Genomic DNA, 17,418 nt, shown 5'->3' on the forward strand with positions numbered 1-17,418 from the left:
GCAATCAAGCATCTCATGACAGATGAAGAAAGGAAATGTGGGTCAGTGCACAAGCTGTTAATTTGCAACTGAACAAAAAGATGACATGGAAAACCTGAATACAGGCAGCGCACTAAAGATGTAGGCATGTAGTGCCGTGCAGAATAAACTGACTAAACACTGCTTAGTCTGTGGCTCTATTTGCATTTTGCCATTGCAGAGAGGAATCTTGAAGGCTTCCCCCCCGAATAATTTGATCGAGTCTCAAGCAGCAGTGAGTGTGTGTCCAGTTTATTAATCAATGCCTGTTGGGGTGGTAAACTCACTCCCTGGTGATCATGTGTTAGGTGGGGAAAACCTGCCGTACGATACATTCCCTCCCCAAGCCGTGCCCTGTTGCGCTGGGGTTATTCTTGTTCAGGTCTTTTTTTCCAGCACCACTGCTTTGGGGTAGAAACATCTTTGTAAGCAAGCACATGGGGACTGCTGCACAAAAGCCAGCTGTGCCATCTAGAAGCTGCCCAGGTACTAAGGACTGCAAGCTCACCGTTGCACTGTGGTTTGCAGCTCCCACAGCCACTCAGGTCGGGGAGGGAGACAAGAAAGATCCTTCTCTGGCTGAGCGTCCCCTCTGCTGGCGCTGCAAGAGAGGAACCAGCTGGGCACGCAGCGTTTGCCCCCCTGGGTGGGCACACCAGGAGGTTCTTTCCTAGGACACAGTCCCCCACCCCAGCCGGTTCTTTCCTAGGAAGGACGTTGCCAGGTGTTTCAGAGTAGCTGCCAGGCAGCCTTAGGCTCAGAGCAGAGGTGGGACTCCCTGCGACTTCAGGGCTGGAGTTCAACGGGTGTAGTTGGTGTTAATTGTGACTAAGCATTCTCCTTTCCTCTCTGTGTACGTACGCATCTATATACACACATGTTTATGTCCAAGCATATGTGTGTATAGATGTAATGGTAGAGTATCTGCTCTAAGCGATACTTCATCCCTTCCTTTCTGAGCCCTTGTCTGGACGCAGTAGCATGCTCTCCTTGCTAAACAGTGCCTGAGTTACTGTAAATAATCTTACTAGCAGCAGTTTTCTTCCATCCAATATGCTCTAATTTAAAAGTCTCATTGAATTTCATATGCAGTCATTCATATTGCTTGATCATTTAATGTAAATCATTACAGCTCCTTCTACACTGTATTAGTTTGTGTGGTGTGCATATATGGCTTTCTCAGCCTGCTGACTCCTTTACAAATACACTAAATCATATGGGAACTTCGTAGTAAAACTTGAAAATGCTAAACTCTCTCAGATATGAAACACACACTCACTGTTTTCTCCACTTTGTATGGTTGTGCTTTATCTCTACCGTAGGAATTTTTAGCCAGTGGCATACTTTACGTAGACTTGCAAAAATCCTTTGTCAATTAATAAGTTTTTAAATTTTTCTTTTTATGCTACAGCTTCCAAAAATTCTCATAGGTAGTTTCTTTTAAAGACGAGTGTGCTCTGGTTCCTAGTCTTTATATAGAGTATGACATCTCAAGTATTTTTTTTTTCTGAATTTTAGTGATTTAGATCCATGCCTAAGTCTTTCAGTGAAAGGAGGTATATATTCTTGCTTCATATTTACTCTTCATAATTGAGATTCAAGCTAAAGTTTAGATCAGGTTCCAAATTTTGAACTACTTTGTGCTTGGTATGTCTGAGCAATCTCTGTCCTGGTTTTATGTTGTCTGCATCAACGCTGGTTGCTGCTGCTTCACGATGTACATCATCTTAAAACTAACATACTTGCTTTTCTTTTAGTTGCCATTCAATGACCTTTTAGCTCCTATGCTGCAGGTCACAGGGCAGGGTAGATAGGATACACAGGGCCATCGGGATCAAGCAGCTGAAGTAATGAATTTAATTTCATCTCTCTAGTCTCCTTGACAGACCATCTTCAGAATCTTTTTGGCTTTAGGGTTCTTATAGTCACTATCCATTATATTTTGTTGTCTTTATTTACAGGTTTGTGTTCTGATAATAATTTGTACTAATTTTCTCTTTTCATTAAAAAACCCCCACATTATTAATGTCCTGGCTGGATACTATTAGTTCATCTTCTGAGAAATGAAGTTGCACTTTGGGCATCTGCATCTTTGGCATTTCTCTACAGGTTGTGATTGTATTTTGCCAAGTGCTGATGCAGCATGAAGTTATAGGTAATCATATTTGTTCCCAGATGTGTCATTTGGGACATGTGTGGCTAATTTTATTTCCCAAATTGCCACATTTGTGGAGAAATTTAGAGCCTATAGAATTTGGTCTCATGCTACGGCTTGTAGAAAGTACATGTTTCTGAATCTGTTGATGGTGATGTTTTAAAGTATTCATGTTTGCCCAATTTCTGTGCTATCCTGAGGCGCTGCAGTCTCCCCCTCTAACGTACATGTACATCTGTGGTAGAGGAGAGGGAATTAGAAAGCTTTGTGCCTGTCTGTAAGAACTTTCCGTTGTTATCCAATTCCTGTTCATGTTTTTCCACTCTGCTTTTTTGGAGTGGCTGTGTCCTTCTGGTTTATCTCCAGTTTTCTTTTTCTTCACCCTGAGCGAGTACAGGGCTGGAGTAGAAAAGAGATCTCTCTTACTGGTCTTTATTTTCCTGCAGCATCCAACAGTAAGTAAGCAGAGTCATTTTTCCAGCAGGTCACATTCCTTCTTGCAGTTTCCCCAGAGTTGCAAGTGCTTGAGATGATGTCCCCAACACAACCCTCTTGATGACACTTCTCTTTGTATTGTTTTTCTGAGCTGCTTCTGTGGCTGCATGCTGACAATATCTTTTACTGTGGGTTTTTTTCCCCTCAGAATTGGTGCGTTTGAGTAATTACGCTGCCCATTGTAACACCTAGATAGTGCTGCAGTAATTCATACTGGTTGGACAGAGGATAGTGAGGAGCTGGTGCCTAGGTTTCTGCTGCTGTACCCTGGGCACAGCTAGGGAATTTGGGGTTCTCTCTGTGCAGAGAGGAAACAGTTTCATGGGAGATGCTAAAAAATTACCAGCTCTCTATACCACACAGAAATAAAAGACTAGTCTTTGGCAATGCAGACGTAGGAAAGAAACAGACCTCTGATGAACGAAAGAAGAAAAGTCGTAGGGATGGCAGGAAGATATTCTGAATGAAAAAAAATGTAAGCAAACAAGGATGGGATAAATGGAAACAAAAATGGCATCCTCACAGACAAGTTGTTTTTCTGTGGTGTGTGGGTTTCCCCCGACCTCCTACTGCCATCCTATTCCTGTTTCTGTCAAGATGTTGATGTTACTGTTCTACTTCTGGCTGAGGAGGACTGGGCATGATTCCAGTGTTAGCTATAGTCAGGCTTTTTTCCTTCCTCGTGCCTCTCTCTCAAGCAGAGTGTGCATGCAGCCTTGGAGTAAAGCCGTGCATAAAGCAGTTGCCCTTCAGTGTTGTCGCAAAGACGACCTTGTTTATTAATTTGAGGTAGTTGTTTTCTGAGTCGCGTGCTGTATGCATGGAATGATATTGAGAAACTTTTCCATGAAGAGCCAAATTGCTTTATAGTAAAGCCAGTTATCTTATCTGAAGCAAAGACTCTCATGTATGTGTAACTGAGAGAACGTTGAACAGGTTCTCACTCTAATGATTTCTGACTAATCTTCCTTAGTAATTACGGGAATGTAAGTGTATGCAAGATACTGTTCATTTTCTGCTTTGTGCGAGTACGGAATACAATAACCAGTCAGGCACTTTGGGGTTTTTTTTTTGGTATTGCAAATTTTAGAAATTCCAAATCTTTACGTGTGATGGAAGGAGACATTACTGTTTTAAGGCAGTTGCTTAGCAATACTGCTTTGCTGTTTCGCAATCAGCCAGCTCTTCCCACACACTGCAGTGAAATGTACGTCATTTCACGGTGACTTGCATTCCAGCTTTTCTTTTGAGTTAGTCTTAGATCTCAGAGAAAATGAATTAATAAGAGTTGGAAAGAATAACAGTAATCTTTGGTGTCTTAACTTAACTTTTTTATAATAGGATGATTAATGCTTTAATATCCTTCTGCAATAACCACGTTCCAGAAGTTCTGGCTAAGAAAACTTGGGTGAAGCCCAAGACCTAATTCAAACCACTTGGGGAAACCCCCTTGAAGATACCCCCTCAGCTGAGTCCCAGCATTTGATGTATAGCTTCTATAGAAATGTGTACATGGTCATATTCCCTCTTGCTCCTCCACTGCCCAAACTCTTTAAGATTCAGTAGCAGGAGAGGTAGCATTTGGTAAGGATGGGTGCAGGAGAAGGTAAGGGTGAAAACAGAATTGATCAGGCTGTCTCTATACATGAACAGAGATACAGGAATCAGAGGAAGTAAATACAGGAATCCTAATTTCAAGTTTGAGTTTGAAGTCACCAAACCACTCTACTTACCAGCAACACTTTTGCTGTGCTTAGAGCTTTAATGCAGGTTATAGAAGCCTCTCTCTTGATTCATGTAAGTGAAGCACAGATAAGGTGATTAAAAGCCCCTTTATGGTTTCTCATGTATTGTCGCAGGTCTAAGGTAGATGAAAACATTTTTTTAGCAAGGCTAAAACTGACTGTTCTAATACTCACTTTTAGGTTTTTTTTTTCAGTCTTGTAACAGTTAAATAAAACAATCTTAGAAACTTTTTCCATTCTATGCATTTCATTAGAAACATTTAAATATAAAGCTAAGATTTCAAAGTGATATAGTGGTCTGAATTGCCAGTTGTTCAGACAGTGATGTATCACTCAAAACAACCATTGAATAATGAACTGTTGCAAATCCTCTAAGTTAAGGATAAACAACATATAATTAAGTACAAATTAATTTTTTTTCTTGTGGATTCACTTGCACTGGGAGTGAACTATCTTTTTAAGAGGTTGGTGTAGTCTTGTGACTTGAAAGCTGAGGGCAGTCAGTGCTGTAAGTTCAGGATTTTAACAGGCAGTGAGGGAGGGGTATCTGACAAAATTTTCTTAACCGGACCATGGTGGATGTGCTGCATTAGTACCGTGTTCTACATGTGGAGAAGAAACTCCTCAACATACTCCTAGGAACAGACCAAGTTTGTCCAGCTTTTTCTATGATGTTCTTTATGATTTAGGCATTATTGTGATCCCAGGTGTGATAGTTAAAATGATCAGATGATAATTTTCACAATACAAGAATAGGAAATAGTGTAAGAAAAAAATTTACTCTTTTACAGGAAATGGTCTTTAATGTTTTCTTTCAGTATTATTGTCACTGCAGGTGGAACTAAAGTGGAATGAGTCTCTTTTGCAATGTAACAAGTATAGTATGTCTTTTTTGTGCGCATGAGAAAGCAATTTAGTACAAGGCTTCATATCCAAATTAGTAGAAGGGATTTATCCAAGCAAAATATCCTTTCAGGAGAGATGTAAATAGTGTTGCAGAGCCACATTAACTGAAATGTATTTCTTTTAAAATTATGCCATGCCAAAAATCTTTTCTACTACTCTGTTGTTTGGTAAACTAAAATGGGATGTTACCTGTAATTTGATGACTCACCAACTTTGGGAACTGGCATTAATTTCCTTTATTGTGACAAATGACACCACTGCAAGAGAGGTCTCAAGAATACCAGGTACTTCTAAGTTGTTAGTCATTGGAACTTAATAATGGTGGGGAAAATTAGTGGTTGTAAAGCAGCTATGTAACTTACCTTGTTTGAAATGTAACTTTGAAGCTTCTTTCAATTTATGAATTTACAAGACTTAACTAATAAAATGAGCTCTGGTTATATTCCTGTTGGAAAAAACTGATTACTTTCTACCAGTAGCTAAGTATGCTTAGGGATAGAAATAGTATTTAGAGTTCCTGAAGAAGTTGGTCATAGATTGCTTCTCAAATTGCTTAGCCAAAAAAGGAGATAGTAATGGTTTAGAGATATGGGACTTCCTCTTTGACCTGTTTGTTCAGTGTCATTAAAACACAGTGAATGATTAAATTCACCTTGTGTTAAGTAGCATGGATGTTAATATTTGCTTTTTACCTCTGTAAGTCTGAATATGTATCTAGAAAACCACAAGGGGCTTGCTGTTATGGTTGCCTTTGCTAAATCCTCTTCTTTCCACATGACGTGTAATCTTCTGTTCTCCTTTGGAAATCACATGTTGCTTGTCTTCAGTCATGTATTTCACAGGGCCAGGATGTTTAGAAGTTGATATAGCGGTGCTTTCTATCTGGTGTGAGGCTTTGTGATATTTTTTTTTTCTTGTGTTAATATTTGCTGTAGAAAGGCTGAGCACCACCAGGGTGTTAATTAGGTTTTTTGCAATGTGTTAATTAAATTTTATAAACGCATGTTGAGTAGATCCAGTGGAACCGGTTTTTGAAGTAAAATACAAACATTATGCACTCAGACTTCCTCCATAAACAAATGATTGTGATTCATCTTGCAGTATTTAATGAACTGTATGGTTCTTTCCTGGTTAGTTGTTTGTTCAATGAACATAGGGGTTTGCTTGCACACTTTCTGTTTCATATATGTAACAGGCACTAAAATGGTATCAAAAATAGTTTTCTATTTTTGTTTCTTCTTTGAAGATCCCTTGTAAGGTAATACTGAAATTCTCAAGAGCAAACAATTTGTTAAACACAAGGATGGAGTTGATAAAACTGTACAGTCTGAGGCAGAAATACCTGTTTCCCTATTTGACACCTGTGTTCTGTACTTGCTGGCGATCTATAAATATTTACACACTGCAAAAGTAAATGAGTTATGTGGTAGCTGTTGCTGTTTCTTGCTTTGACAGGAATGAGGCGACTCTTCCTCTGAGCTCAGTCACAGACCACACACGCAAGCGCAGAGCGTTGCACGTGCAGCTTCTGCTGAAGCTGCCATTTTGTCACCTGGGAAGGAGTGTGTTCACACCTCCTCTTTTTTTTCTTGTTCCTGCATGCTTATGCTTTACAGTATTAACTGATGGTTGGGAAGGAGCATTTCCAGTCATCATTTATTTTTCAGTACCAGTGTTTCAACAGTTTTTTGTTTGAGCTGAGTATGTGTTGTAAGATTTTCCTGGATTTGAGGAAGATGGATGTGCTGCCTGTCTCCCACGGAACGTGTCCATTTCTCTGCTGTAGAGCTGGGACCTGGTGTAGCCTGTAGAGCTGTCCACCACTAACGCTGGCCAGGAAGGGTCACCCAGGCCATGAGGGAGCAGATCCTGTTGACGCCCCAGCTCTGGGAGAAAGGGAGCTGAAGTTCTGCATTTGCAGTGTGATGCGGCTGGCCCGGTGGTCTGTGAACACTTCCTGCATTTCATTAAACGCCATATATGAACCTGATACTCCTAACAGGCAGTATAACAGCTGGATGAGCTCTCTTGCATAGTAATAGTATTGTTTTAAAGCATGTGCCAGATGTAGGGGCTTATTGCCCACAGGCACTGGTCTGTACAGCTGCTAATATCAGCTTTCTACTCTCTCATTCTGTCTGTAGCACGATTTTTCTCTGTCTTTCTCCCTTAGATGTTTCCACCTCAGAAAACTCTGGCTCCTTTGCACTCTCAGGGCCTGTCGTGGTGCTGATGGTCCCAGTTAAGCAACAGTTAAATCTGTCCACCTTCCCTTCCCATAATCTCTGGGTTTACTTCTGTCCTGTGTCACATCCAGAGAAATCTTCCCTGAGCTGATCAGAAAAATCACTCACTACTTCTGGGATGTTCCTAAGAAATCTACAAGTTGTTGGATGGACCATGAGGTTGACAGGAGAAGGGTGCTCATTAGAGGTTTCAGATTAAAATGCTGACAAGCTGGAGCTGCTGCATTGCACCTGTTGTGTTGTTTGTGCTGCTGCTGTTGCAGCTGCCGCCTCCATCCTCCTCTGTTCCTCAGTGCAAAGTCTGCATCTCTTTGGGAGCTGAGGTTCTGGAGAACTTCACTGTGAGCTCTTTGGGACAGCAAATTGTCTTCCTGCCGTATAACAACTACCAATGGTATTGTGCCCATCAGGGCCTTGGAGCATTCATGTTAAACATGTAATAAATAATAAACCAAACGTATGCTAAGGGAATCGACGTGATTTGAAGTTTCTGCTGCTTACTGTGGGGGATTCAGGGTTATCTGATGGAGTCAGTGTGGGGACGTGTTGAAAGAACCATTTACATTTACACTCTAAGAAGAGAGTGTCTTGCCCTAATGAATGAAGGTTTCTTTAATCATACTGTTCTCACCACAGTGCTCAAACAAAAAGCAGTTCAGAAGAATTTTACAGTTAAAAGCTTCGCTGGTCTCTGTTTCTTATACTGGCCTTCACATTTCTTACTGTTTCTAGCATTGCCTGTGTTCCACAGGAAGAAGAAAGTGTATTAGCCTGTATGTATTGTAGCGTGTTTTATAGATTTATTTTTAACCTGCTTGCCATCAGGCTTGTCTATACTAATGTTCCCACCTGGGACAGCAATGCTAACAAACTTTAACTTTTTCTAACACCTCTAAAAACTGTCAGATCATCTTTTGTTGAATGATAAACATATATGTAAAAACCACACTCCCTGCCCAACATGGTGTCATTCTAAATAGAACAAGAAACAAACCTGAAGGGGTGGGGAAGAGAGGACAAACATGTCTATTTTCAGACAAGAGTCAATAGATGGGTTTGATACATTTTTCAGGATTAGGTTTGTGGTTGCTTTTGGTTGGGTGTTTTTTGTTTCTCTTGTAGTTTTGGACGGAGGTGTGCCTTTGTTTAGAACCATTTCAGTGCCCTCAGAGCAGTGAGATGTCTAGACAAAAGGCATTTAATCTAGTCCTTCTTTTGAGGAAAACATAACAGAAAAGGAACAGAGTGCAGGTGTACAGCAGATCTCGTGTGAATGTCAGCTAGGAACATCATACTCTGGAAAGAGAGCTAACATGAAACTGGGGTGTGTAAGCAGGGTGTTGGCTGCAAGATGTGAAAAGTCTGGTTAGTGCATATAAACCTTTAGCTGGATTAACGTGTCTGGTTCTCAGTACTGCAGGTCATAAAAGATGAGAGTCCAGAAGATCCAAAGGGGAGTGAGGAGAATGGTCAGACTCCTAGAAAAAAAGCAGGAAAGGGCTGGATAAGCACATTGTGTTTCTTCTAGAAAAGACAACTGATGGGACACATGATAAGTCTTCAAAGAAGTAAAAAGTTGCTGTGTGCAGGGGAGGAACAAACTTCTCCATTGCGAGTGGGACAGAATACCGAGTTTAAATTGCGGCAGAGGAAATCTAGATGAGTTATTAAGCAAAGTATTCCTTTCTAATAGGAAGTGTACCAAAGCACTGGAGAAGATTGCTACGGGAGGTTGTGGAGTCTCCAGCATTAATGATCTTTTTTAAATGATGTTTCTTACTGATTCAACAGTAGAAGAAGAAAGGATTGGTGACTTTCCAAGGTTCCCTCGATCTTTATTTCTAGGAGTCTTAAAAAAAATTAAAAAAGAATGTTTAAGTAATGCAAGAATATCCTGGAAAAATAGCAAGAATTTACAGTGCAGCTTTGCAAAAACATGATAGTTTACATCCATTCCTATTTTCTTGCACATTTGAAATATTTTGATAGTTTAAGTTGGATAAATGTATTGTAAGTTGAACTCTTGAACTGTGCATTTTCCCTGATTTTTTTATAACCAGTTTATTAGAAAGATGGTATGTATAAAAAGAAACTTGTCTTAAAAAAAAACGCCCCTCCATTCAGGCAACTATGAGTTTTGTAATTTCTCCAATAGTTCAAAAACATCTTTGATGTTTTTATATCTTAAGCTGAAACAGTATCACTTTGGTGGCAGCCCAGACCATCATATGTGAGTTATAAGTTTATAAATATGAAAATAATTTGAGATTTCAAAAAAGCACTACGTTTATTTTAAGTGGCAAAGTTATTACAATCCAAATCTGTCATTGGCTGGAAAAGCTAACAAAGACTAAAAAATGCATTTCAAATAAAAACCTTGTCCATCTGGTATTGTTTATGTCTTGCAACTGTATTGTGCTGGTCATCACTTAGTCCACATGAATTACACATGATTGTTCAGGACTTTTTGTTTGTCTTGATTTATAGATGACTTTGATGAGCTTCTGGTGAGTAACAATGATGTTGTGCTCAAAAATATCGCTGAAGATTTGCGGAATTGTTTACCCATCGAGGCGATGTTTAATTCGGAGCATCAGGCTGTTCAGAAAGTAAGATAATTGTTATAGTCTCCTTTTGCTGCACCGCGTCATTTATTCAGGGACTCTGCTGACGGCAGTTTTGGTAGTAGTTCCTAATAGAGAATGAGCACTGAGTTGAGGTAAAGGGAATCTCAGTTGATTCTCAGATCTGTTGCTGCATGATTGTGTGACCCCAAGAAAGTTGCTTCATAGTTCTTAGTACTTTGATCATGAGTTATTTGGCGTAGCTTTCATTCTGTGTGGTATGGCACCTGTCACAGCGATTCTTTAATTTTAGCTCCATAATAGACTCTAACAACCCCCTTACAGAAAACAGAAATACAGGGACGGTGTTTTGATGTTACCATAGTGTGGGAAGCCCAGAAATTATTTCCATCGCTTTTCAGATTCTGATGGCTCAGAAAGAAGTGGGCTGTGAGTCCCGTGGGAGGGGAGAGCACCTTTTCTACTTGAGCTGTCAGCATAGGTGGAAAGTTAACGCATTTCCCAGAAAAGTGGTGTGTGTGGCTTTTAAACGGGAAAAGTGGGTTGGCCACATGCAGCAAGCCTGGGAGAGAGAGGAAAGAGGAGTAGGAGGATAAAGATTATACCCCTTGAAATGATGAGAAGGCAACCATCCCAACTGGTGTGATTTTGATTGAAAATGACACCTGTGTTAATCAGGGGTGTCTCGATTGAGACTTAAGGCACGAAGATGAAAATATTCAGACAGTTGAAGTTGAGAAGCAAAATTGCACTTTCTCCTAAATTTAAGTTACATTCTCCTTACTGAAGGGGAAGAGAAAAAGCTTCCTTTACCCTGTACCTCTTCTATAGCCAAGAAAGCACTAAGGAAACAAAATTCACAGCCGGTCTACTTAGCTGTTGAAATCAGCTTGCTTTCCTTTGTCAGCTTCCGCTTACTGGTTATTTCCATGGAATTTGATGATCTGGTTTATGTGCAGGATTTATGTGGTTTAATTTTTATCTGTAACTTTTTGAGTAGGGAAAAACTTGGATCTCAGGGATTTTGGGAAAGGTAGGATTAACTGTGTAACACCGTAAGTGAAATTAAGAGACTTGGTTATGCCTTTCTTAGGTTTTCTTCCTCTTCTCAGATACACCAGCATCCACTGCCCATGATTCATGTTGATGCATTCCTTTATGATGATGATTTTGTTGATTCATTGTGTGAGGAGGGGAAAATGAGTAGGAGCTACTGCACAGAGTGTGGCTCATACAAGACTGCATCTTTAGGTAAGTGCTCTTTTGAGAACACGAGAAACAAATTCAGTTTAACTAAAGTGGTTTGTGCAGTGACTCAGCTGGACAACACAACATGCAGCTGATGGGAGGACTTTGTCCAGGCTGGCGTAGTACACAGGCCAGAATTATTTCCCATCACCAATGGAAGAAGACTCCTACACACATAAGTTGAATTAATTTGCAGTGTGTGAGTGACACTGGTTGCCCACAAGAACTGGACGGGGAAGGAGGATGCAAGAGGAAGGCAATACTGTAGGAGTCCATGCAGTAGCCTCAGTCTCCTCTCACATGCTGAAAAGCAGTAGAAAGCACCATCTGTCTAAAAGCTTGTGTGTGGTGTGGTGCAGATCACTGCTGTCACCCGTATAGCACAGGCATTGAAGGAGGAATGGTTTATATGGAGAACATTCCGTTCCTTAAAACCTTGGAGTTGAAATTCAAGCTATTAGTGTCTGCCCATAAAAAGGTTTGCATGAATTGTGTTGAGCCTTAGGTACCATGTTTCCTTTTTCACTTAAACAATTCCAAGTTTCTGGTTTTTGTATTCTTTAATATATGTCATGGTGCAGAAAAAGGTAATTCAGTTTCATGAAGGATTTCAAAATTCTCCATGTAAGGGAAGGAATCCCCAGACTTGAGAGAGACTACTTGGCAGGCTACCTCCGATCTGCAAACTCTGGTTTTCCAGGGTCCCCAACATTAGCTCAGGCAGGAAACCAGACGGGTTTTCAGTGATGATAGCTCTTCAGATTAATATTTCATTGGTTAATAACACAGTAGTTAGTACTGCCCACCCAACACCTTTGTTCTGTTCTTATTTCCCAGAGTTTATTTCGCATTCCTTTTCCCTCATGGAACTGAAGTTTCTTTACCAACATGTACTGCCTGACCTGACAGGAAAGGTAGTGGTTGACGTTGGCTCCAGGCTTGGTGCAGTGCTATTTGCGGTAACTTCCAGCACAGGAATTAATATTTTATTACTGTGACAAACATTTTCCCTCTTCTCTGACTTCCTACTCTCGTTACTCCATCTTGGACGGGTCATTCCAAGGGCCACCTCTGATCTGACTCTGAGGCCTGTAAGGTGCTGTTTAGTAGTGATTTCAGTTCTTGTTCTTTTCCTCACAAGAGGGAATACAAATGATCTTGCTTATGGAGAGGAAAGGTCTGTTGTCCAACAGAGTAGCATGTTGCTGTCACACATGCTGCTCTTTTGCTAGTTCCTGCTCTGTCTCTCCTTCATAATCTTGTCCTCTATGTCTTGACCATGTCTATGTATAGATCAGTTATGTTAAATTCCTTTATGAAGCTGAAAAACTGTTAAATTGTGCAAAGGAAGGCTTTGATATGAATTTGTCTCCAAAAACATATTGTCCTGCTCTGCATTTTAAAATGCACATAAAATACTTAATCGAGAAACTTGAGTGCAATTTTGATTGCTTTTGGCATGACTGGTGCAACATATGGCCAACAGCAACGCAAACCACACAGTCCAACTTTCTTACAAAAGTCAATGGCTGTTTAGGGCTCAATCTTGGAAACGCTTAAGCGTGAAATTTTACTCATCTGAATAATCTAATTTTGGGACTACTCAAATGAGGAAAGTTACTCCCATTTGTAAATATTTGCAGCATTGGGTCCTTAAATGGTAACACTTCTGCTAGCCTGGATTTGTTTTAAAGTACTTAAATACTTGTATCTTTATAGTAGAAAATAGTCTCAAGATAAAGCAGGAGAAACATTTTTTAAAAAGAGTTCTTTTTAATCATGTTCCTGACTTGTATTAGAGGAGGAGTGACTTCACCTTCACAGGTTGCTTTTCTACTCTCTGAGTTGAATGGTTTCAGAAAACTTCAATAATTAAATTGTACTACATAGATATCTCAGATATTCTGTATCTTTATCATGGTTTGTTTGCCTTTGCCATGGTTGGCAAAGTGTAATTATGGTATTCAGTGGAGACAATGGCACTTAAAGCAATATCTTCATTAGGGCCCTGGAGGGTCAAGTATTTGTACTTTTTTTTCCTTAACATGGAGATTTCCGAAATCTCAGTCTGAAACAGAACCATTATTTTGGTCTTATTAAAGGATAGTTTATCTTTTTTCATAGGTACCTGTACTGAAGCACCTGAAAGTGGCAGTAATACAATACTTGGAGGTGCTGACAAAGACTCTGTACCAAAATATCTCATTATATTACTGGTACATTGTCCTCCATCTTCACTCACTTTGACAATGTCTGTGTCTCATGTTTTGTTTTGGTTTTTTTTCTCTGCTATTTTCTTCTTCTCTTCTCCCAAGAAACAAAAACGTGCAGGCACTTTTCCGTTCACAGTATTTTTGTAACTTGGTTTGTACTACTTTTGTCCTTCTTAAACTGTTTTCCATGTATTTTGCAATTGAAGTGAAGTTGGAGCTTTCCTTTTTGTTTTATTTTGACATGTTATTTTGGATCTCTTGTAAAAATTCCTGAGACACAAATGGGAATTTCCAAATCACATGCCATCTCCACTGAAGACGTTTCTAAACTTGCTCTTTTAAAATGTTTTCTTAATCTTAACCTATGTTTTATTTTTCTATTTTAATTTAAAATTTTGAACTTGTTTTAAAGGCATCACAGTTACTAAATTTCCTTTTCCGAATGTAGGGTTATCTTTATAGCTCAGCATCCCAACTGTATGGAGTAGAAATGAATGCAGACTTTTGCCAGTTGCAAGATATGATGATTACAAAATACCAGTTCATTGACAGAATAAAGGTAACTAAATATATGGTTTAGTGTGTATATTTTTAACCACTATGCACTAGGTATCCTGTTTATGTGAGTGGCTGGTAAATCAGCATTCTGAGTTGTTTCTGCCTTTGCTTGTTTTGATCCTAAACAAAGGCTTTGCATTAGGAAAAAAAAATCTCATAGCAGAGAGGAAGAGGGAAATTATCAAAATATGATAACATGTGTTGAATCGCTCAGCCTTTTTCCTGAATGGACTTAACTACTGGCTCACACAGAACAGCTGTAGCTTCGCTTTTTCTGCCGGTGAAATCAGTGACATTATTGCCCCTAACTTCTGTGAAACTGAATGTATGGAGAGATTCTCTCATGAATAACAAAACTAAATGTCTGTGTTTCATTAATGTCAGCAGAAAGATGTTTGTAGGATTTGCAAATTTGCATCTAAGAACACCTAAAGGACTTAGGGCTATTGATATTTCCTTTCTTGGAATGTCAGTGCATATGTACCTTGCACAAACAAAATGGGTTTCAAACAGTGTGATATCATTATGGGAACCATTTTCCTAGTCCCATTACAGAAATATCTACTACTATTTTAATGGGGAGGCGGGGGGAAATGCAGAGTATGCTGGGTAGAATATTGACTTTAACCCTTTGGTGTATGCATGTGCCCTTGGAGTCACACAGCTGCTGGGTGCAGTAATTTCTTGGTGATTAAAGTAACCAATTTTATACTGGAAAGAAATAATTAAAAAAATATTTAACACAGAGGAAGCAGTATCATTGGGTTGCCCAATTCAATCCCAGTTGCTTCCAGTTTATCCATAACCTTTGTTTTTTGCATGTTTTGTGTTCATAACACCTTATTGTGATGAGACTGAAAGTGCAGTTAGGAACTCTGTCAAGTTAATTCAGTGGAGCTGGAGATCTGTATGCATGTTTTTCAGCCTTGTATATTCTTTATTAGGAGCCTTTTTGTTTTTCCTTCACACCTTGTAATTCTGCTGAAGTATTCGTTTCAGAGCATGAAGATAAGAAGATAATATGTTTTCAAAGCAGTGCCTGAGGACTTAGCTATTTGAGTCTCATTAGATGCTAATTTAGTCATGTGATTCCTGTTATCACACTGCTTTGAACATTTCAATCTTATATTTTTATTTCACCCCCAAATTAATCCTCTCTAGAGATACATACCAGCTTGAAAAATAGTTAGAATCCAGTTGCTGATAATAATTTATGACAGAAATGTGAAAAACTTTTGTGAAACCCTTCTTAAATAACGATTGTTTTTTCAGGATATTCTGAATTTTTATTAGAGTATGTTCCCAAAGGGCAGCAGGGACGAATGATATCTTTGGTGGCTAAATCTCTGAGTGAACCTTGTGTTTCTTTAGTCATCGTTTGGTTTGTTAAAGTACATAGAAAGTTGCTCAGCATCTTTTGCCATTTGAGCAAACACTTAGATGCTGGTAGGAAAGTAAACAGTTCAACAGATCTTGGGAAACTTGAGACCTCAATTCAGAAATTGCCTGTAATCATGAAAGGCTTGATCTGTATTCCGTTGGGCAACAGGGCTGTATTAAAATCAGTTGTGGCCCCTCTGTTGTGCCAGCACGCAGTCAAGTGGGTTAGGGAACTGGTCCAGCTGAAAATGAACTCGGCAAAAAAGTGGTGTTTTGGCTGCAGCAATACCTGGGTCTGGCTCATGGTGCAGCCACACATCCATGTGTGGGCCCACATTCCCCAGTAGGAGTGGGGGTGTGTTTGGGGAGAATGGGGTCCTTGGGTCACTTCAGTCAGCATGGTCACCTGCTCTGTAAATGCAGGCTAATTTTAAGTTAGGGGTTAAGTGTTACTCAAGTCAAGGAAACATCAACACATGTTCAGAGTTTCCCAGTAGTTGAAACGTATTTCTGAATTGAGACTTAAGTTATTAGGACTGCCATTATTAGGGCATTAAGAAGATTTAATGCTAACGACGACTTTGACTTCCTGTGCTGCAAGAAGTCTGATGTTGGAACAGTCCACCAGTCACTTGTATCTGGATTAAAGGACTGCTGCTCAAGTTCTTCGTACAGAAATTCAGTGATTTTGTTATTTTTGACCCCTGAAAATAAGAAAGTAAAGTAAAATGTCTCCTTGGCCTCAGAAATAGTGATCCAAATCCCACTTACAGTCTAGGTAAATCTGGATTCTGATACATGAGTTGGGGCAGATCTAGCTGAGGCGTGTTTTGCACCGAGCTGTCTGTCCTGCCCTACTGCAGGAGGCTGTTGCCTATGTAACAGGGCAGCAGTTAAGCCTGCATCCATAATATCTCTACCATCCCAGTTGATCTTTCATTTTAACCTACAGTTGGCAGAGGCTTTATGCAGAGGACATGAATTGACAGCCAGGACCTGTTGTGTTTAGGACTGCTGATGGTGGCCTGGCTGGTCTGTCTGCTTTGTCTGCTGCCTGAGTGCTTAAACAACTTCTTGATCAGCTGCTGTACTGCTACAGTTTGCAGGGTACTGTTTTAAGATAAATTGTCACCAATTTTAATTGGCCTAAAATTAAACTTTCATGACTAATGCGTAAATAGTTCAGATGTCCACATACTAGAGGAGAAAGCAGAAATCTGACCAGTCAGTCTGACAACTAAACTGTCCCTGTTTCTCAGTGAGATAGAGCCTTTGAACAATAACCTGCCACTTCTGGGTAAGGTGCGAGAACACAGTTGCTTCCTTTCCACTCACCACAGGCGGTGGTGAACGACTTACATGGTAAGGAGTTCAAGGAGATAAAGCTTTTTGTTTCACTGATTTGGAGCATTTTCGGAGAACTCATGAAATATAGCTCTGAGAGATTAAATGCTGTGATGCACTTGGGTCAGGACAATCCCAAGCACAAATACAGGCTGGGCAGAGAATGGATCCAGAGCAGCCCTGAGGAGGTCTTGCTGGTAGATGAGAAGTTCAACATGAGCCAGAAATGCATGCCCACAGCCCAGAAGACCAATAACCATATCCTGGGCTGCATCAAAAAGTGTGGCCAGCAGGTCGAGGGAGGTGATTCTGCGCCTCTCGTGAGACCCCACCTGGAGTACTGTGACCAGCTCTGGGCCCTCCATCATAAGGACATGGATCTACTGGAGCAAGCCCAGAGGAGGTCACGAGGATGATCCGAGGGCTGGAGCACCTCTCCTACGAGGACGGGCTGAGATAGTTGGGGCTGTTCAGCCTGGAAAAGAGAAGGCTCCCGGGAGATCTTATAGCGGCCTTCCAATACCT

At 40.2% G+C, this 17,418-nt stretch overlaps 1 protein-coding gene across 1 annotated transcript in view; it reads left to right on the forward strand.

Moving 5' to 3' along the window:
* The first annotated feature begins 4,258 nt into the window (after positions 1–4,258).
* LOC104533066 (uncharacterized) overlaps positions 4,259–17,418 on the forward strand; it is a 17,877-nt gene continuing 4,717 nt past the window's right edge. The window contains exons 1-5 of the mRNA XM_010178429.2: positions 4,259–4,274; positions 10,053–10,174; positions 11,263–11,401; positions 12,236–12,312; positions 14,060–14,170. Coding sequence (XP_010176731.2) covers positions 4,259–4,274; positions 10,053–10,174; positions 11,263–11,401; positions 12,236–12,312; positions 14,060–14,170 — 465 coding nt within the window. The remainder of the gene's footprint in view (positions 4,275–10,052; positions 10,175–11,262; positions 11,402–12,235; positions 12,313–14,059; positions 14,171–17,418) is intronic.

The sequence above is a fragment of the Antrostomus carolinensis genome, unplaced genomic scaffold (assembly GCF_000700745.2).
Source record: "Antrostomus carolinensis isolate BGI_N321 unplaced genomic scaffold, ASM70074v2 scaffold36201, whole genome shotgun sequence".
Lineage (NCBI taxonomy): Eukaryota > Metazoa > Chordata > Aves > Caprimulgiformes > Caprimulgidae > Antrostomus > Antrostomus carolinensis.